Consider the following 21,732-nt stretch of genomic DNA (forward strand, 5'->3'; position numbering starts at 1 on the left):
AATATCTAGGGTAACTGTCCCTATTAATGTGCCTTTTAGCCAACTTGCTTATTACTGAATTAATTATTAAATATTGTAGCTTTAATTTTATCTGCTTGCAATCAATATCGGTTTTTCAACTATTTCTTTTTCTTCTAATATTTCTTTAATTTAAAAAATGTTAATACTTTATAATGTTTTTGACAAAAATAAAAAACATGTTTTTGTCCCTATTAGTGAGTCCTCCAAGCGACGATGGCCCTATTAATGTGCCCCCAATTTGTGTGCCTATCTACATTTGATTCATTTTAACGTATAGTTACTAAAACAGGTAATAAATTTAAGCTAATTGTTTAGGTTAATATTACATAAATCATTATTTCAATTATATTTATTTCAATGTACACTTATAACACAACGTTTTCAACTCCAATACAGAGCACATTAATAGGGACAAGCTTAAAATCTTGCAGTACGTATTATTGGAGATTCACATAGATTCCTCATATATCTTTTGAAAAATATTTAAAATACTGTAATACTCAAAAAATAAAATATTATCTTCGGTATCGTATGCATTAACAATTTAACTTAACAAAAAAAAATATTTTTTCTTATTTATTCGTGCTAGTTTTCTTTATGACTTATCGAAATACAAAAGCACACTAATAAGGACAGGCACAGTAATTGGGACAGTTACCCTACGATGGATTGATTTTTTGCTTGATCATACAATTGTTCTTGATACAATTCCATGAATGAAACTGCTACTTTGAAGCTCTAATTTTCTTTGGATTTAATTATTTCAAATATATCATATATATGACTCTTGATATAATAAGAGTGTTTAAAAGAAAGTTTTTCGCTTTAAAAATTCTCATGTGTATAAATACTGTTTCTTGAAACCATCGAAAGTCTTAAATCAGAATAATTTAAGCGAAATAATGTTCAACAGCATACAGAGTCGAAAATATGTCTATGGAATAAGATAAAATACTTTTTTCTTCTGTGAAATTGAGCAAACTTTATACTGATAGGGCAAACTATTAACGTGCGATTGCAAACCGAGCGTATGATGATATGTGTAGATATTATTCACGTATGAATGTATATACGTGCAAATCTGAAACGGCGTATAACACAGCTATACTTTCGATATTTGTAGACAAAATAGATATATGAAATTTTGGAGAGAAGAATGAGAAGGAAAGGATAGCTAATGGACAGACTTATCGTTTCATATGCTGTACCGTATCGTTGGTGAATTTGTAAATTCTATTAGAGCGCGCGATTGCGTTATTCAGACATTGATGTCTATTTATTAATTAGAAATCGTTATTAATTGTAGCTAACGGCAAAACGTGATTACGCGTTCTTATATATGTTTGCGAGAGATAATAAAAATGAATATTATGTATGCATACTCCACATATATAAGTACCTTGATATTTGATATTCGCACTGAAAAAATTTTCTGGTTGAAAATGGATGAATCAGAAATTTCTCTCTCTCTCTCTCTCTGGTTAAATTTATTAGAATTCTAGTTGAGATAACCGGAATTCTGGTTGATACTATATTTCTGGTAAAATCTACTAGAATTCTTATTTTTACCAGAATAATTATATTAATCAGAATTCTAGTTATCTCAACTAGAATTCTAATAGACATAACCAGAAAATTCTGATTCGTCCATTTTCTACCAGAATTACTATTTAATCCGACCATTTTTCTCAGTGCGATCATCGTGTGTCCAATTTTCTAGAAAAAGATTGATTTTAGGAGATACAAAATCAATGTCGGGATAAGGATTTACGCATTAGAATCTTTACATCATGCTTTTTATTAATAGAATATATTTTTTCAAATTTCGCATACATTTAAAATTTCACAAAATATTCGATACTGCTCACTCACAGAGGTTTCTTAAATATTAACACTGGGAGCGAACAAAATCCTTCAAATCGCTTCAAAGAGCGAAACTTACATCCATCTATCGCAGCGCTGCAATATCAAAATGATAAGAGAAGAAGTGCTACGGCTAAACTACTACTCCAGGATGCGTTTTATCTGCAACAAAGAATGATGCCGGTGATGACTCTTCAATAAAAGCGGTGAGAAGCGCGACGGTATAGGTGCGCACGAAATTTCGAGACCGGTCATTCGACCTGGCCTGCGTGCAGCTCCGGAAGGGCGGATTTTTCGGTGGGTGCTTTCGCCGATTATTTTGGCTATTTCGTCGGCCAAAATATGTTGTGCTTGACGTGCTTCGTTAACGCGCGCACTTTTTTTTGTTTACTCACTGCTGATCACGGAGCTGAATGTCATGTATCTGGGAGTCCGCAGAGCAGCACCCTTACGCGATTTGGATGGCTTCTCTTCGCTGCTGAGTCGTTTCACCTGAAAAGAGTTTTATTATTTTGAACATAAAATTATAGAAAATCATTTGCCAAGAATAGCAAGGTGTGTCGTTTACTATCTTTGAATTTTCTACGCCATTTATCATGTTATATGTGCATATGTAACGCATACGGTGAATGCAAAAAATATTTTGTGCACAGGAGAGATTTTTAAAAAAGCTTTGTAGAAATTATATATATATATATATATATATATATATATAAACATTAATTAGCAATTTATTAATAATGAGTATGTTCTCTACTAACATAAATAAAAAAGCTTCGCGAAAATATATACTTATAATTTTAGAAACTAAAATTATCAATACTTTCTGATCTAAATAATTTCTTACAATTTTTGCTTATTGAGATAATATTGAGATAATATTATATTTTAATTATTATACACATCTTTTTAGATAAAATAATTTTGAGAAATATACACTGTACTTTATTCTTTGCTAATAAATTACTAATTCATATATATTTTCTAAAAATAAGGTATTTTTAAGAGATATCTCCTCCGTAGGAATACTTTTTGTACTCACTATATATATATATTAATTTATTCGCTTGCTAATCCTATGTCGAAACATTCGGAAATCTTTTAACATACTGTCTAATAGTTTATTCGGCTGGCTCTCGTCGCTGGTAGTTGGACTCGAAAAAAGTTTAGACTCTACGAGCCATTCTGCGCATGATATGACGCCAAGTTCTATAATGCATGCAAGACTTCTTTCCATAACGCGTCGCATTTTTGCACGTGTGTCTTAACCGCGGTGTTACTTCGATAGCTTGGCGTTTCCTCTCGCTTTCTGACGTTTTGGAACTTGAGGCAAGATGAGCATCGATTTTCTCCCGCATAATTCTCACCTGTTCGTCGATCGCCGCAAACTGCCACTTCCATGAGTGATTATAGAGGAAGGGACGGTGATCGAATCGATTGTCGTCGGGGCTGTACGACTCTGCGTGGCAGGCCGGAGTCAATATCGTCATCTTATGACGATTTATAGCGTAACATCTGTAAAAGTGTTTCACCTTATCGGCAATCTGAAATGAAAAGTTTTTTTTAAATTTATTTAAAGAAAAATAGGCGACTAAATTAGAATTTTCGAAGAGCTCACTTCTTTCGGGGTACAATGGTCCCACATATGCACGAGTCTGCAAAACATTGTAAAAGGCCCGGCCTTACTCTGTTTTCTCAATCGTCCAAAAACTGAAAGTTCCTTGTAGGTCATTCCCATATCAACTTCGTCTAATTGTGCAAGTTGTCCCGCTTGCAGCGGTTCCAATTCCGCGGTGGGTGGCGCATCCAGGATATTATCCAAAGCGGATATTCCGTGTTTACGTCTGGAATTCAAACACGTAGAGCAATTGTTACTGTTTTGAATCTTATGTGCAAGTATCTGACATCGTATGGAATATACACAGCGATTCTTAGTTATAGGAAGATAAAATTATTAAACATTTTAAATTGTCATTTAAAATAAAATAATTGCAATATACATTTACATCAATTTAAGCTTCAACTTTCGAATTATAATAGATCAAAATTCACTGTGTATATCACTTACATACCTAAAATATATAAGGAATTTCTTTAAATCGTTCTTCGCTATGCCACCTATAGGATTGATATCGGCGCTGCTGCAATCGTACTTAGTAAGGTAACCACGTAACGCCTCGTCCACATTGCCGCTCCCTAACACTAGGAGGCCACCCGGGCGACCTCTGACCCATAACATTAATTGAGCGAATAAGTAAGCAATTACCATTCGTAACCGAGCCTGAAAGTAAAATAGTAGGCATAGAGACGTGTAATTTGATAATCAAGATACTAGTTCCATCAAAATTCAAGATTGAGCAATTACCTGTACATTTTGCAAGGCCAGATTCTCCCTAGGCGATCCACCTTGCACTCTGAACCTCGGTGTCAACTTAGTTACCTGTTGGAAGATCCCTAAAATCGCAGATATCGCAGTATCTATGACTATTCCATGATGATATGACCCTATTTGATTGGCTAACTCAGCCGCTCGAGCCTTGGTCTCTGTCGACGAGTTTTCCGTTCCCATATAGCACGTGACGAGGATAGTGTTGCACAATTGCTTCGGGTCTACCGGTACGTATTCACAGTCGCCGACGATCTTTCTGATATCTGCCAAGACTTGTGTATCTAAATATACGAAATAGAATTTTCGTAATTTGAAAGAGATTCTCGTAGTTTGAGGGAAGGAAGCGTAGCTGAGTTTTACCTCCTCTACCAACTGATTCGACGATCATTTCGCACATCGAGTATACGACACATGCTGAAGACGCGGAGTCGACGCCACCGCTCAGTGGTAAGAAAAATCCACCTTGGCAAGATCGTCTAAAACGTATAAACATGTAATAATATAATTAAAATTTAAATAATATAACAGGCACGAAGGGTCCTCACATTAATTCAAGACGAAGACTTATAATCATATGTTACAATTGAAAAAGAAAAATATCATTTTTTCAATAAAACCATTCGAATTATTTTAATGAAACTTTGTGTATGTTTCAAGGATATGAAGACTCATCTTTTGGGATCATATTTTTTTATTCAATATTAAGAATAAGCGATGTTTTTGAGAAACAGTTTTGGACATATGGTCAAGAAATTTTCATCTTAAATTAATGTCAGAAATCATCTCATACCTAAAAACTACTTTACCAATAGTTTTCTATAAACATAATTCAAGCAACTTTATGATGATAATAAGAAATAAGTATCTTGACCATGTCCGCGCACCTCAGATAATCCCACAGCCAGCACGCGGGTGCCATCGCGATCTCTTCTTCCGGAGTATGATACATGAAACTCGAATGCTCATTATCGCCATATACATCCTGGGCTCCGTCAAACGGTCGATCTGGTGGATTTGAGATGAGATTTTCTGGCGTGAGCGCGAAGTCGATTTTCACGCGCGGATAACTAGGCGACGTAGCAGCCGCGTGCGATCGCGATCTGATGCTGTTTCGGTAATTCCTGAAGAGAATAGTAGAAGAATGTGTTACGTTATTTTTTATTTTATAATATTTTGCGGATAGGTGTGAGACGTCTAAATTCCCTATATCTCGAGATAAATCAAGTTCTTTAATATTTCAGTTCCAAGCAATAATATTTGGTTTACACGGAAAGAACGGTTCTGTTGAAGTAATTCAAAATTTATCTAGATATAGATTTGAATATATATAATTTTATTGAATTAGAATAATTATTATTTTTTGAATGCAGGACGCTTAAACTGGTTGCTAGAATGCCGAACTTTTTGCAGCATTATCATCACGATTGAGCATCCTATATAATTATTCAGATGGTCCAATAAAATTATTTTCATATCTGTATCTAAATAAATTTTTAGATACTTCAGTAAAATCGTTCTTTCTATATAAAATATTTAAGCACTGACAGCATTACTTATAATCAGAATCCAGATCAATCACCTTTACCTTATATCCTCGAGATCGAATGTAGCGATGGTCACTTCCACGTCCTCAAGAGCGAATTGCCGTCCGCGATTTAATATGTTGCCATTGAGCGTGATGCTGGAGCCACCATTGAAATATAGTCTACCACCGTCGCATCCGCGCAAATTACTGAACATGTAGCAGCCGCCAGCCTTGAAAGTAGCTGACTTAACGAGATCCACGGTGATGTAAGCTTTGCGTAGCTCAAAATATGAACCGCTTCCTTTCAGAAAAAAAGGAATGAAGAAAAAAATAAGGAAGCAGTTTTCAAAGTGAACATTTGATCTAATCCTTTAATCTCTTATCCTAAATTTACAATATCCTTAATTTACAAAAAATGTAATTTTAATCTTCATTAGAGGAATAAAAAAAGAGTAGAAAGCAAAAGAACGGAAAAAGAGAGAAGAGGTCTAGACCGGCATTTATATTTAGTTCTTATATTTACATCTTAATATTTATTTCTCATATAAGATTGTCTTAAGTATAGTTTTAAGGCGTTATAATTAATCACAAAACTATTAATTATTTTTAATACATCATTTAAAACGTCTTGTAATAAGAACGGACTATGAATATACCGGCCTATTCAGTCAATTGTAATATCAAATACATTTCGTAACAATAGCATTACCATTCGCGATAATTTCCACGCCGTCTAATGACATCGGAATATGATTACTGGCTGGATGCCAAAGTTCCTCACATATTTCGAAACCTACGCAGGTATCCCTCGTCGCGATGACCGCGTCACCAAACGGCACTATGGTCTGACCGGTGAGTTGCGAGATCATTCGCGGCAGAAAATAATCCTCGACCGTACGTTCCTAACATAACAAGAAACCACGGATTATCGTGAATCTTGCGACACGCACTATGATCGATCACGGTGTTACCCTTATATTTCATTACTTTGGTCCAAGGAGAGAACCATCTGGTTTCTCTGTAGTTGCCATCCTCGCAGAGCCGTATTTTCGGCCTGATCAGTAAAATCCGCCGATTCAGAAAGGCTACTCTGCAGTTATATGTCACGTTTTTGTGCATCACCGGCATACCCACGTCTATCAATATATCTTCGCAAACACTGGATTTTAGAAGGGTCGCTAAAACTTCCCAGCTATGGAGTAATGTGTCTGATTCGTAGAAATGGTCCTCGCAGCTGTAACCACTGTTAAATAGACATTTTGTGAAGATATAATTGCAACAAAAAAACATAATAAATAATAAAAGTAATAAAGAGAGAGAATTATACAATTTCATAAATTATAAATTTCATAATTATTTGACAATCAAAAAAATTCTAATCTCATTATAAAAAATATGTTCTTCCAACAGGCGGCTGATAACTACTTTTTACGGATAACAAGATCAGTTTTTTCTTCTAATTACCAAATTTCTAGCTCGGGACCGCTCCTGTAAGTGGCACCAGCATCCTTCGCCTCTTGTATACTCTGCAAAATTCTCCTGGTATTTCCATCGAAATCCATCGCCCATTGGTTTAACGTGCACACGGCGACGGTCACTGTACGTCCCATGTTAAATAAATGTTCACCGTTATTCTTAAATGAGATTATCGAATGCACTTATCTGGAATAAATAAATATACGTTACTTTCAACTTCAATCAGAGTTAGTATCGCAAGTTTTATAGAATTACAGTTGTGCAAAATTGTTTTCTCAATTAATATAGTTTTGATTCTTCAATATTTTTAGAAAGATTATTAAACGCGATAATATCGAAGTGATTTAAAAATTATACTCCAATAAAAAAAATACAAATATTATATTAATATTTATGAAACTCTTTTAAAAATATGTAAATATAAAACATTAAAAATCACTGATACTCGCAATATTATCGTGAGAAAAAGAATGAATTGGTAGAACAAAGGGTGCAAAGAACTAGAGCGCGAGAAAAGTCAACAGACAGTTCAATCTGAGAATTGCATTGATGCCTCGACACTACTATCGTTTCGTATGCAATTGAATTTATGGCACCATCATTATCGTGACTGTTAAAAGTCGGCGGTCGCGTGTACGTCTGATGGAACTTCTGGCGGCAACTCGCCAGCAATTTTATTATCAATTGGAATCCCATTGATCGCCTCCCCGAGATGATAAACTGTTCTGTTCTCCTTTATCCGACGCGCGTTGATTGATCAATAACTCGGAAAACCCGGCACGGTAGGCACCACCTTACGTAGCAACCCTTACAGATCGTTATCTACCACGCACACATTCTTCGCATATTTGTCTTCGGAAAATTACTCTCAGACTTATTAAAATGGTAGGATGTATTGAAAACGTTGAAAAGGTAATGGTCTGGATAAACGAAAGAATAAAAAGGAAAAGAAACATCAAATAAAAGGAAGATATAAACGTATATACATTGGAAATTTTACGATCAAATATCGCACTTTACTATTCTTAGTAAATAGTATTCCTACTAATTAATAACAGAGTAATGAAATGGTTTCCAAAGTATAGTTTTCAAGTATTCGTTCATTGTTCTTTCGTTGATGAAATTCTTATTGAGAAATATTTTTCATACAAAGAGTTTATATCCTATTTTGCATAAATCGAATACCAATGACACATCAACGACATAAACAAATTATGTAATCAGCGAGTTTTACATATCTTACTGTATATGTCATGATAGAAAGTTAATTATAATGTATAATGATAAAATATAGCTTAATTATGTAATATGATTAAATAAGATAACTATTATCTTTACGGTATCATGTTAAATAATATGCTTTTTATTTTACATTTTTGTCTAATTATTTATTTGAAAATTTTTATATTACATTTATGTTTTACAAGCAACTTAAAAAATATGTTTGATAGCTCGAATCATAGAAAGCATGATTTTATTGAAATATCTAAAAATTTAGTTAGACACAGATCTGATAATAATTTTGTTAGACCATCAAAATAGATAGAATACTTAAGCGTCGATAAAAAGTTTTAGTATTCTAGCAACTAGTTCAAGTATTCTACATAATTATTTTGATGAGATCCAACAAAATTATTTTCCAATCTGTATTCAGCTAGATTTTTTAGATGCTTCAGTAAATCTTCTCCTTTTCATGCAACCACCATGCATTGCTGATTAAAAGTCAGGCGTCGATCACGGACGACTCATGATAGTGAAGTCAACATATTAAAATTAACCAAAAGTATCACCCACAAAAGGAAACTTGGATCAACAATGCTGCGCTTCTCTTCCCTATTGCTCGGATTAATTTATTCTTGATCGTTTCGCTCGATTGTGTCCATGATCGCGCTTTAAACGGAACTCGTCACCGGTTTCCGATCGACGAGCTTACATGAGCGTCGCTTACTTTGGAAACGTCAATAGAACGAGTCGAGTTACCGGCGAGATATTATGTCGATGAGCCGCGCCGGCGGCCTTCTCGAACGAGGAGCGGTTAACGAACGATCGTTCCGAGGGTAGCTCCGCCCACGATTCGCGACGGTTGTCAGGCAATCATCTAAGGAATGTTCCACTGAATGTCTTCAACAACGAGCCAGGTTTCTATCAGCGTTCGCTAGGAATCTACCTCCAAGTTTCGCGGAGCTCCTAGTACAACTTGCACCCTCTCGTCAGCACTCTCACCTCGGTGAACCTCTATACTCGTTCTCGACATTCTCAAGATTTATCCGATTATTTATATTATTTGTACAATCGATCTTCGATCGATCTGTGACAATTGAGGTATAAAGAAAAAATTAAAAAAGAAATACCGTGACATTTTATTCTTAAAGCTATAATTATTCCAAAGTAATCGCATTTTACACAAGATCTGTTTTCTAACAAATTTCAACTGCAATCATTGCCATTTTTAAAACCGTATTTTATAATTTGTTTATTATAAAGCTTTGATACAGTAATTAAATATATCTACATTTCCCTCGGAAAAATGGGCACGCCCTTTTCGAAATGCACTGACAAGAGCGTTGAACAAATAAAGCTCAGCGTTGCATAGATTCGCATTTACTGTTTCGATAATAACATTTCAAGTGTTATTCTAATAAGTCACAATTGTGAGAGAAAGGTATAATCTGAGATTATTTAAAGTGTCGGAAATATAAAATCATTCGACGTGCCCTCGCGAAAAGTGGTGCGGATTCTTGACATGTGGATCACGAAAACGTGAACGTGGGAATGAAAAACCCGATTGTCAAGTATCTCCTCGGCGAGGAAGTGCCGACGAGGGAGGAATACACGGACTGGCACGAGAATGCTAAGGGTGGTAGATCATCGCCGATGCTCGCCGTCGATGCTGACGATCGCGACGAGCAGGACGAGAACGAGACCGATGAGAGATAACGAAAGATGAAGGCGCTATCGAGCAGCAGAGTGAGAGAACTCCAGGCCGTGCTGTTTCCGGTTCAACCCATTCCAGGTGAATTCCCCTAACGAGGATAATTGGTGGATGATATAGAATCAACAGCAAACTCGAACCGCTATTTATTCGAAACAAATTAATTCTCTACAATACACTGAAGATATACGTTATAGATTATAGTCGCTTTCGATGCCAACTATATACTTTTTTACATACAGAACTATAAATATATTTATTATTACTAACATTACAATAATAACTGTAATAAAAATTGAGCTCCTGATCGAATTATAGCTACAAACACTTTTCTTGTAAGTGAATTGTAATAAACAAATAGACTTTATGTTGAATAATAATTTGTGTGTATTTTATATGTATATATATGGGAAGAAATTTTGCTGAGATATCTAAAAGTTTAGCAAGATACAAATCTGAAAATAATTTTCTCGAATCATTAAGATAATTATATAGGACTCTCAAGCATTATGAGCAACGCTGCAAAAAGTATTGATATTCTAGCAACCAATTTGAAGTAATTACATCTTACGTAATTACTTTGATAATCTATCAAAATTATTTTCAGATCTGTGTCTAACTAAATTTTTAAATACTTTAATCGTTCTTTCTGTGATACACATTTCGCCTTTACGCTCTTGAACTATGTAGTAGTTCCTGCACTTGAAATGCACTTTTTATGCCGAAGAAATGCAATATCATATTATCAAATTGATTTTGAAATAGTGGAGAGAATATGATACGTTCATAAGAACATATGATCGAAGTGCAGGCGGCGAGGTCGCGAACCTACGGACATTGTACCCGATCATCGATCCTCTACTGTATGCAACATAAGATCGTGTATAATTCTCTCGAAACCTAACGCCAATTCACCGAACTTCTCATTATGACGCGCATTATCACGCGAATAATTTAATCCATAGTTCGGTATAACCGTTCCCTATTTTTGCTCGTTTACAAGAAAAACTGCCTTGTGTTTCTCATTAATATTTTACATACATAATCACGATAACCGAGAAGCTACTTAGGATATTCCAATAGAAAATCTCGAATTTTCTCGCAAGTATCGTTTTGATTAATTTAACGAACAAAAATCAGATCGTGAACTTATTTTTCTCATTAATGAATAAATAAAAAGTGAAATAAAAAATAAATTATATTTCCAAAATTATAAATATATAACTTTATTTTAAAAATAATTATAAGAATGGATTTGTTTTAATGACGTAGGTGGCATGCTCTCTGATCTAACGCCGCAAGATTTGCAAGTGTCTCAATTGGAACGTTACGAGAGCTCAGCTCTAAGACGAGACGCGGAATCGGCACTGTTCGCGATACCTTTGGGTCTATCTAGGTATCGGTACTCGAAGGAGGCCCTTCGAGCAGTACTCGATGCACGTTGCATCATCGACGGAAGCATCCAGGAAGCGGCCAGGTGGCCGACCGAGTGCCAGGTGAAAAATGATGCACCTGCACCGTTTTTCATTTCACTTTTTCCATAGTTTTATTTCGATGAGCAGTCTTTCTCTGAAGACAAAATGCCGCGTATCGCTAATTCACCGTATATAATGTTAATTGCTTTTACACGAATTACAATTTTGATAAGAAATGCTTTGGAGTTTCTTATGGAGGTATGCGATGTCATTAATTTATTTCACACTCCGTTATTATGTTAAGCTAGTTGATACAGTAATTATATAATTATATAAAATTAATCGAGATAATGACTTCTCAGGTGATCCCAGAAAGAGTTCGTCACATAGAGTACAACCCTGCCACACCGGAAGCCTTCTACGTGTCAACCGGAAAGGAACCGAGACCCAAACCAATCGGTGACGAGCTTGGAACGGTGATATTTCGTTACTGCCCAACTAACGTTACTAATTACGTAAGTCGCGATATATAATCTATATTTTTTCTTACATTTATAATACTAGAACCGCTGATGGTGCCATTTTGAGTCCGCTAATCATTTCAATTTTTTTCTTTGTATTAAATATGTTGTACAAAATATTAAAAACGTGAATATAATAAAAATAATTTTAATGATATAAATAACTTCGAAATAACTTTTCACTAACTGAAAACAAGGATAGGAAATTAACGAATTGGCATCTTTGGCAATTCTTGCGGATATCATCGGTGGCGATGGTTCTAGTGATAAACGATAATCGATTCGAGTTTGTTTGAGGACGTTAAAACACGAAACCGACTGAGAAACATTTTCTGTTTGAGAATTTAGAAGATGGGGGCTTATTATTTCTGCAGTTTAGCCGATCTTGTGTAGGCGGTAGCACAGTGTTACCGTTCCACACGGATTTCCCCGGGGAGTCAACCGCGTGTGCCAATGGGAACGACATCTTCTTCATCGCCGAAGCGTCCCGGCCGAAAGATGACAATACGGACTTACAGTTTGAATCGCGATTTGAGTCCGGAAACCTCGGCAAAGTAGTAAAAATAACCGACACGTATTATCAGCTCTATCTAAGAAGGGATCTTTACACGCAGAGGCATACACAGTGGTACTACTTCAAGGTATCAAATACAAGAAGCAGAATCACATACAGGTATAAAAAAAAGACAGTGAAAACAATCAACTATGCATTTTTCGGGAAATTAAAAAATTAATTTAAATAAAAAAATGTATCAACTCTTATCAATTAAATTTAAAAATACATAATTGTAATATAAGAAGCTATTTTTATTAGTTGTTTTGTATGTTTCAGATTTTTTAAATTAAATTGAAATTAAAACTTAAAAAAAATATATATATAAAACGTAATCAAGATTGTGTATTTTAACGTCTCATTTGTGTAATCAAGATTGCGTTTTATTAATTATGTATCTATTTTTTTAATCCAAACCATAGAAATCAATCTGAAAAGTATATTGTTAAAATGGCAGGTTCTCAATCGTAAATATGTGCAAAGAAGAGAGCCTTTATAACGAAGGCCTCAAGCCTCTTTTATACTCCACTGAAGACGCTCGAACTCGATCCGTAGGATGGAGAAGATGCGGCGACAACATCACGTATTACCGAAATAACGACTCATCGTAAGAGAATTATAATGCCATATAACGCGAAATAGATATAAAAAAATAACACGAAATGATTGCAGAAGCGATGACGAGAAGGAGAAACACACGCTGACGTTTAACATCTCATTTCCTCACGATCGTGACATCGTTTACTTGGCGCACTGCTATCCGTATACCTACACCGATCTACAGGTAAAACAGTCACGAATAGAGAACGACTTTGATGAAGAATTAAAAAATTTAGCTAGATACAGATCTGAAAATAATTTGTTGAGTCATCAAAATACAACAATTATTTAGGAAATTCAAACGTGATGATTTTTGCAATACTGCAAAAAGTTTGGATATTTTTGTAATCAGTTTGAACATCCTACATCATTATTTTGATGGTCTAACAAAATTATTTTCAGATTTGTATCCAACTAAATTTTAGATACTTTAATCATGTTTTTATGCGGTATTAAAAAAATCACTGTTCACTCGTAACCCTACAAAAATATAATAGTTGAAGCAACTGCACTACTAACTAAATTAAGTAATTGTGAAAGTAACGCTGGTATCTCACTTTATTTCCGTTGATTCTTGTTTTCCTGTCGCTGAAGCAGGAAAGCAGCGTGACCGAATTAAAAATACTTTCAGTAATTATTACGTGGAATGTTCCCACAAACGCGTATCGCTCGCGGGACGAAGCGGTATTTACTTCACGTTCTGTTCCCTCTTATCACGATTACCATCGCAAACGATTCCCAGTCTCGGCGATTGTATTTATTGCGTTCCGCTAGTAGATTAAATCTCGAGATCTACCTCCTCGGGATCTACCTCTCTAATTGCCCATATAAACCTGTCCCAGGAATATCTCGGTAAGATCGTGGCTGACCCCACAAAGACGAGGTTCGCCAAACTGCGCCTGCTGTGCCGCAGTCTGGCCGGAAACGGCGTGTATTATTTGACGATCACCGCACCGACCCCCGACGAAGACGTGCGTAGAAAGCGGGGTGTCGTTATCACGGCTCGGGTGCATCCCGGTGAGACACCGTCGAGCTGGACGATGAAGGGTATCATCGACTTCCTCACCGGCGACACGAACCGGGCTAGAGTAAGACGCGATTTCGCAGATTTAGATGGAAAGAATGGTCTTGCTGAAATATTTAGCAATTTAACTATATATCAGGTGTTAAACTTAATTCCTATCGTTTTTCGTCTCCAAAATTGATTTGTTTCGAAGGGAAGATGAATGAATACCTTAATCAAAGTAATTTCCTCCATTTTTTTCTTTATTTCTAATTAATAATACTTTGATTAAGGTATTTCCCTTCGAAACAAATCAATTTTGAAGACGAAAAACGGCAGGAATTAAGTTTAACACCTAATAGATACAGATTTGAAAATAATTTGGGATCATCATAATTATGTAGAACGCTTCTAAATGTTACTGACAATGCTGCAAAAAGTTTTAACATTCTGGCAACTAGTTTGAGCGTTCTACATAGGTAATTATTTTAATGATACAAACAAAATTATTTTATCAGATCTGTATCTAATTAAAATTTTACACTCTTCAGCAAGATTGTTCTTTCTGTGTATCGCTCCAGATCCACAATAAAAATATCGATAACGCGATTTAAAGAGGTCATTAAAATATCATTATTGAAATTTGCTTGATGTGATTGAGAAAATTCAACTATATGAGGCTTAACGATTGACCTAACATCGCGTGATTATCGCAGGAGCTTAGAGAGAGATTCGTCTTCAAGTTGGTGCCGATGCTGAACCCAGACGGCGTCATAGTGGGTAACAATCGGTGCTCCTTGTCCGGGAAGGATCTAAATCGACAGTACAGGACAGTGATGAGAGAGAGTTACCCGTCTGTCTGGCATACGAAGCTAATGATCCGGAGGCTCCTCGAGGAATGCGGGGTGGCGATATACTGTGATCTCCACGCTCACTCGAGGAAACACAATATATTCGCCTACGGTTGCGAAAACAAGAGAACAGGATGCAACGGAAAGCTGTCGGAACAGGTGTTTCCGCTGATGCTTCATAAAAACGCAGCTGATAAGGTAATGTAAATGCACACATACGGGAGAGGGGGGGGAGGGGGAGGTACTACCGGAAATCGCACAATTAAATTCTTTATAATTTTAATTCGTCGATCAATTAAAGTGAAATTGATAGCTTTTGAAAATTTAGGGAATTTTTCGTATCACAACAATTTTTTAAGACTCCTGTTCACCGTACATGACATCAGAGACAAGAAAAATAAAAAATTTTTGCCAACATTTTTTAGATATGTATAAAATATCGAAAATTCTCTTTAGGTTCCGATAATTAATAAATAACTATATCTTTGAAATTGAATTATGCCTAATCAAAAAATGAAACAAACTGAATTGAGAGATTTATGATAATTTTATTATGTTTTGAAATAAAAGGAGATTTTTCGGTATATTTTACAAGTCTCTATCAAATGCAAATTTTAATATATTTTCAAGAAGTTTTATTATGTCTTTTCTTGCTAGTGTCATTAGTCTGAAGATCCGTGATGAGTAGACAGGTGTCTTGACGTTAATTGTTGTGACACTAGCAATTTCGTTTTATGATTTCAGTTTTCCTTCGAGAATTGCAAATTCCACGTTGAGAAGGTGAAAGAAGGTACTGGCAGAGTGGTTGTATGGTCGATGGGTGTGCAAAACAGTTATACCATGGAGGCTTCTATGGGCGGTTCTAAAATCGGCTCAAGATGCGGAACGCATTTTTCTATTCAAGATTACGAACAGATCGGCAAGGCATTCTGCGAGACCCTGCTTGACTTTTCCGATCAAGATCCCATGAAGGTAATATTGTCCGATTAATACTTCGATCACATTTTCTGCATTTGTTTGGAAAAAGAAACGATGGCAATCAAATAACAACTTGTCGCTTAATTTATCCTTGTACAAACAACAAAATTAAACGCAAAATAAAATTTAAAAATCAAATCGACATCTATTCAATGTTTGGAAAAAGAACCGATGGCAATCAAATAACAACTTGTCGCTTAATTTATCCTTGTACAAACAACAATTAAACGCAAAATTAAATTTAAAAATCAAATCGACATCTATTCGATGTTTATGCATGCACTTTCTCGGATGGGCTTATATCTCTTTCTTCTTCTCTCTTCTCTCTCCTCTCTCATGTAAGTAATATCAAATTAATTCAATAAATAAAGCTTATCATTCTGCTGTGAATTTAGAAGCACTTGAAAGTTGTATCATTTAAAAATTTCTAATTTATGTAATTCTAATGAATCAGGATAAACGATGATGGACTCGCAAACATGACTCGACAGGAAAGACTCCGAAATAAGATTATAGCCAGATTAGCGAAGGAAGGATCCAATGCTGAAGAGCCTACCAATATCGATTTGACCGACTATTCAAGGTATATCCTTCCTGATAATTCATATTTTATTTATCTTATATTATCCTCAAGTAATTTATACAATTAAAAAAATTTTTCTAGCGACGAAGGAGATATCTCACAGGAGAGTTTCTCGTCGGAAGAAGGTAGGACTGAGTACACGGATGCTACGTGGTCCAGCGAGGGCGGAGAGTTCTTAGCGAGTCGCCGTCGGTATCTTTGTGTGCCACCACCGTCGCCAACCTTCGTCCCACCGAGAAGCGTCGGTCTTTACAGAAGAAGAGCACGAAGGGACATCGCGGGAAGAATTTATTTGGAGCGCAGAAAAAATCTGGTATATATCGCTCATTTGCTATAACAACATAATTTAAAAAAATTAAGTTTTCCAAAAATATAAGTTTGAATGTTTTAAATCATTAAAATTTTGTATAATATTAATTTAAAAAGTACAACTTTAATGTAATAACTGATTGTAGAGAAATAAAAAATTATATTCTTTTAAAATTTGTTTTTTCTTTATATTCCTTTTTTTTGCGAGCAACTAAAAAGTGACAAAGTTAAATTGTACGTAATAAAAATCGTCGTTATATTGTCAATAGGCACGACGAGCGGTGATGGATTTGCCGACCACAGATCCAGGTAGCGATCTGTGTGATCTGACCGACTCGGCTGATGAAAGTTTTGTTAGAAGCGAGGGAAGAGAATATGATGGTACGTTAATAACGAAATCGAAATAAATAATTATATCGATTTATGTTAATGTTGTGCATGCGTGTCTTACACAGATGAATGGAAAAGTACGCAAGAACATCGAGAAGAGATAATCGAACTCTCCGAGCGGGAGACAACCGAGAAAGACGAGCGACAGGAGAAGACGTTGATCTTACCGGAAATTGTGAGACCTCGCAGTGTATCCTTTGGAGAGTTACTACCACGGAAAGATCACCGGAAGACTCGGCAACATCCGCGATGTCTTCGGTACAGACTGTTTCTTTACTAAAAATATAAGAAGAATTCATCAACAGCTGCCCACACATTTAATCATAAAAATAATTATGTTGAATGCTTCAGCTTTGATGACAATGTTGCAAAACGTTTTAACATTCTAACAATCAATTTGAGCATCCTACATAATTATTTTGATAGTACAACAAAACATTATTTACAGATTTGTATCTAATTAAATTTTTAGATACTTTAGCAAAATTTTTTTTTTTTATGTAGATATACAGATAATATTCGGAAGATTGTCAAAATGTTTTTATTTTTAAACGGATTTCCTTTGGAGAGCAATGTTTATTTTATTTTGTAGATTTATTACAAATAGCTATTTAGTTTTACCAGTTTTTCGATTGTTACTTCGTGACCGTTACAGTTAATTGGAGCGACAATGTTCATTATAAAGAATGCGTTTCTTCATAAAATCACGAATTGTGTTTGCCAGAATGCTGAGAAATCCATCGCGGGTGTCGCCGACTAGCCAAGAGGTGAGAATCAAGCTCACATCATTGAGACGGCAGATCTGGACTGGCGTGTCGAGCAGCACCGCCGCTGACGAAAACAACGAAGCGGAACGTCTCGTCGACGCATTTGTTAAGACGCCGTTGAGCTGGGGTGTCTCCAGACACGCTCTGATGCACTATCCCACGGACGGCGAGGTCACGTTAAAGTGAGTAAATATTATACTACTCGACTTATCGCGCACACAGCATCTATAGAATATGCTCGTTGCATGTTTCGTTACAATTAGATGTATGCCAGAATTCTTTTGTTTATTACATCGCGTGCCTCGATTTCGTAATTCAATGTGCTTCAAAATTCTCCGCGAAGAGACATTGAAAAATGTTCTAGTTAAACCAACAGAAAAACCCAACGTAGAACGGCATTTCAGTAAGGCTAAACAGAATTATCATAACTAGAAAGTCTGTTTAGCTTCACCAAAACGCTATTCTAGTTGGATCTTTTTGTTGGTTTAATCAGAACACATTTTTCTATGTGTAAGCATAATAAATTTACGCTTTTGGCGCATCGTCTTTTCAGGCCGCAGTCCAAGAAGCCGCTCGTCTACGACACGGACAAGGACGACGCGAGGAAGACACGGAAGAAATTGCGGCGGAATGCGTCTCAATTGAAGGCATCCGCGCGAACAGACGGGCAGAAACCGTCCAAGAGGAAGAATGCGAAGCTTGACTGGCAACGGGCGATGGACCTAAACTCTCGGGGCAAGGATGCGAGAACCTCTTCTCTCTTGACGATTGAAGCGGATTCGTTGAAGTTGTTGGCCACGTCGACGGTGTCCAAACAGCCACAGCGACCGCAACGAAAACTCGAATCGCGCCGGAAATTCCGCGGTGTCGGTGCGGTGGCGTCCACTTGCGTCGGCGTCGGGGCGAAGACGAGCGTCACGAAGACGACGAGAACGCGAGCGTGCCGTCGCGACGCCTTGTGCGAGAGCACGACGTCGGACGATGCCTCGTCAGATTCGGGTAAGCCGAAAGTTGTGAAGAAGAAGCAGAAGAAGAAAAAGCAACAGCAGCAACAACAACAACCGCCGCCGAGGAAAACAAACAGAGGAATCGAACAAACCAAGCGGGTCTACAGCGCGAAGACCTCGTGCAACAACGTTTGAGAATTATTTCTTCGAACAAGCTGCGAGATGTGTGTGTGTGTGTGTATGTGTTGTTAGCCCTCCCTATTATTTGAGATTTTGAACAATTTGGAGAAAACCTTTCCTTCATTATTATTACCATTTACTATTTAATATTATTAATCTTAATCGATATTGGCTCCGAAATTTAATTCCTTAACTGATTCTATTCGGGGATCCAGTGTACTTTAAATTAATGTATTTTTGCTTAAAGGTAACGTAATATTGAATAATTTTTTTCATTTTAAGGATTAGAATTCAAGGGATAAGATTATGTAACTTAAAATTATGTATGATTGTAAAAAACATTTGTTATAAACAAATGTTATAAATTTTTCACAACATAGTTAAAGAAAATCTTCCAGGATTCGCGAATACTGAGTAGGGTTAAATAGTATAATAACACAATTACTGTATTAATATAAAAGTATTAGCATCTGATATTGATTAAAAAACATAGACGTGTGAATATAGGACTGTAAATATATCGTAATTATAAGGTCTGTTTTTTGTGGCTGAACTAGTATACACTTTTAGAACTTAAAGTGAGATAGATATACGTTTGATATTTGTTTAAAGTGAGAAAGAGAGTTCTAGAACAGTCTAGTGCAGGAACAGAAAATAGACCAATAATTTCACGACTCGCTTCTGCCAATATATGAATTAATTAAACTAATATCTATTTCTTCCAATGTAGATTAATTTTAATCTCGGTTTATGCACTTCTTTATCTCTTCCTCTAATTCTTAGAATTAGAAAAAAATAAAAAGTAAATTAAACTGAGATTAAAGTTAATTTACATTGGTAGAAATGGACACAAAGGCAATTTCGTCCAACAACTTTAATTAACTTAATTAATCTGCTGTTAAAATCGGCAAAATTTCTAACTATATAATTCGTCATCCTTAACCTTAATTTTTTTTCATATATCGAAAAACAAAAAATTAAAAATACTATTTAAAAAATAGTATATTATCTTATAGTTATCGATTAAGTTATTTTGAAATTATATTTCAAAATTAAGTTAATCGTTAAGCGCAGGAGGACTTTAAGATAATTAAATAATTACTCCCCAGCAAACATGCTGACGTTATACATCGTCATTTTGACGTCAAAATGATATTTAAAATAACAATAAAATGATGACAAATAACGTCAACTAATTTACTTGGGAGTAATTACTTAATTGGCATTTAATTGGCAATTAATTCAATTGGCGGTCGTTTTAAATTGTGCATCACTGCCCGTAGCTCAAGCAGAATATTGCGCGATCAATATCAGCGGAGTTGATCTCCAAACTGTGTTTTGCGCCCGCGAAATCGACTGACATGCGCCAGGAGTGTCGCACCACGTGCTCACGGATTGATAGCATGACGTCGCCATGGCGACACGCGAGCGCGTGGTAAACAATTCACAGCCACTGTACGTACGGCGCGGATCAAAACGATCACGTGGTTCGCATGACGAACCGTCGTGAAGCCATAGGATAGGTCAGTCGATCATCATCTCGAGATTGGTGTCACGTAACCCCTCTTTATCCAAAACGTCACAAGAGTCAACAGGAGTCGACTTCTTTGCCGAGCGTGATGCAACTCGCTCTAAGCGATCAGTCGCGAAATCGAGGTTGGAAATATGGGAATGAGAACGGAAATTGGCAATTATTACCTGTGATGATCCAGATGTTCCGTCAGAAAACTGACAGGACGTGACGCATGCTCCTTTTTCTCTTTCTGTTTCTGCTCTGTAACTCGAACACGAACGTCACCAACACGTGCGAGAAGTCGACTGGAGAAAATCACACAACACTACTTCAATTTTTACGTCTTCGCAACGCTTGCTGCTTTGCGTGACTGATGACGTACGAGTTCAGAATTCAATGAAGGATTCTCGTGCTGCCATCTTGCAGTAACAATTTGCTTTCACGCTGTTGGCGGGAGATTCGATTTTTTTTTACCGTAACTGGAATATCGGGAGGTCGATTGTGTATCTTGAAATGAGATGAAAATTATAAAAATGAACAAATTCACCAGGTGTGTTGACTAGATAATATGAAATTATTAATATTTTGGTAAATATTCATTCACTTTTGTAATTTTCACCTCGTTTCAAGATATACGATCAATTTCCTCGTATACGTTATAACCGAAATTCGTAGTCTGTTCTTATATATTTCAAGATCGTTTTAAGTAATATCTTAAAAAAATAACACTATTTTCTGATTGGTTTATGATATCTTGAAACTGTATTTATAAGACAGTGAAGTAAAGTCTTAAATTCATTAAGTCTTAAAATATAAAAGTTTAAATATTAGAGGACTGACTATAAATACCAACTTATGTATCCATAGTAAACACCAACTAAAAGTGACATCAATGATATAATTTCACACTTACAAC

At 35.9% G+C, this 21,732-nt stretch overlaps 2 protein-coding genes across 4 annotated transcripts; one reads left to right on the forward strand and one right to left on the reverse strand.

The window, feature by feature from the left end:
• Positions 1-1,819: 1,819 nt before the first annotated feature.
• Positions 1,820-21,179, reverse strand: Nadsyn (NAD synthetase). 3 transcript variants are annotated; one of them, XM_018509565.1, is made up of 14 exons: positions 21,002-21,179; positions 17,577-17,685; positions 7,263-7,460; positions 6,786-7,041; positions 6,508-6,700; positions 5,859-6,099; positions 5,158-5,394; positions 4,634-4,749; positions 4,250-4,554; positions 3,957-4,165; positions 3,503-3,728; positions 3,252-3,428; positions 2,280-2,376; positions 2,018-2,046 (listed from the first exon to the last, which is right to left on the reverse strand). In XM_018509565.1, exons 3-14 carry the CDS (start codon positions 7,406-7,408, stop codon positions 2,018-2,020), a joined length of 2,232 nt encoding a protein of 743 aa, XP_018365067.1. In that variant the 5' UTR covers positions 7,409-7,460; positions 17,577-17,685; positions 21,002-21,179. The 3 variants fall into 3 exon arrangements, with proteins under 3 accessions (XP_018365069.1, XP_018365067.1, XP_018365066.1); XM_018509564.1 differs by lacking the exon at positions 17,577-17,685; XM_018509567.1 differs by lacking the exons at positions 17,577-17,685; positions 21,002-21,179 and having other exon boundaries at positions 1,820-2,046; positions 7,263-7,408.
• LOC108762526 (cytosolic carboxypeptidase 2) lies at positions 10,218-19,321 on the forward strand. Its single transcript, XM_018509563.1, has 15 exons — positions 10,218-10,287; positions 11,479-11,702; positions 11,984-12,136; positions 12,517-12,815; positions 13,153-13,302; positions 13,371-13,479; positions 14,138-14,383; positions 15,015-15,347; positions 15,894-16,121; positions 16,619-16,710; positions 16,792-17,023; positions 17,289-17,400; positions 17,475-17,667; positions 18,134-18,358; positions 18,730-19,321. The coding sequence occupies exons 1-15, from the start codon at positions 10,218-10,220 to the stop codon at positions 19,316-19,318; spliced, it is 3,255 nt and encodes a 1,084-aa protein (XP_018365065.1). The 3' UTR covers positions 19,319-19,321.
• Positions 21,180-21,732: the final 553 nt, after the last annotated feature.

The sequence above is a fragment of the Trachymyrmex cornetzi genome, unplaced genomic scaffold, assembly GCF_001594075.2.
Source record: "Trachymyrmex cornetzi isolate Tcor2-1 unplaced genomic scaffold, Tcor1.1 scaffold303, whole genome shotgun sequence".
NCBI lineage: Eukaryota > Metazoa > Arthropoda > Insecta > Hymenoptera > Formicidae > Trachymyrmex > Trachymyrmex cornetzi.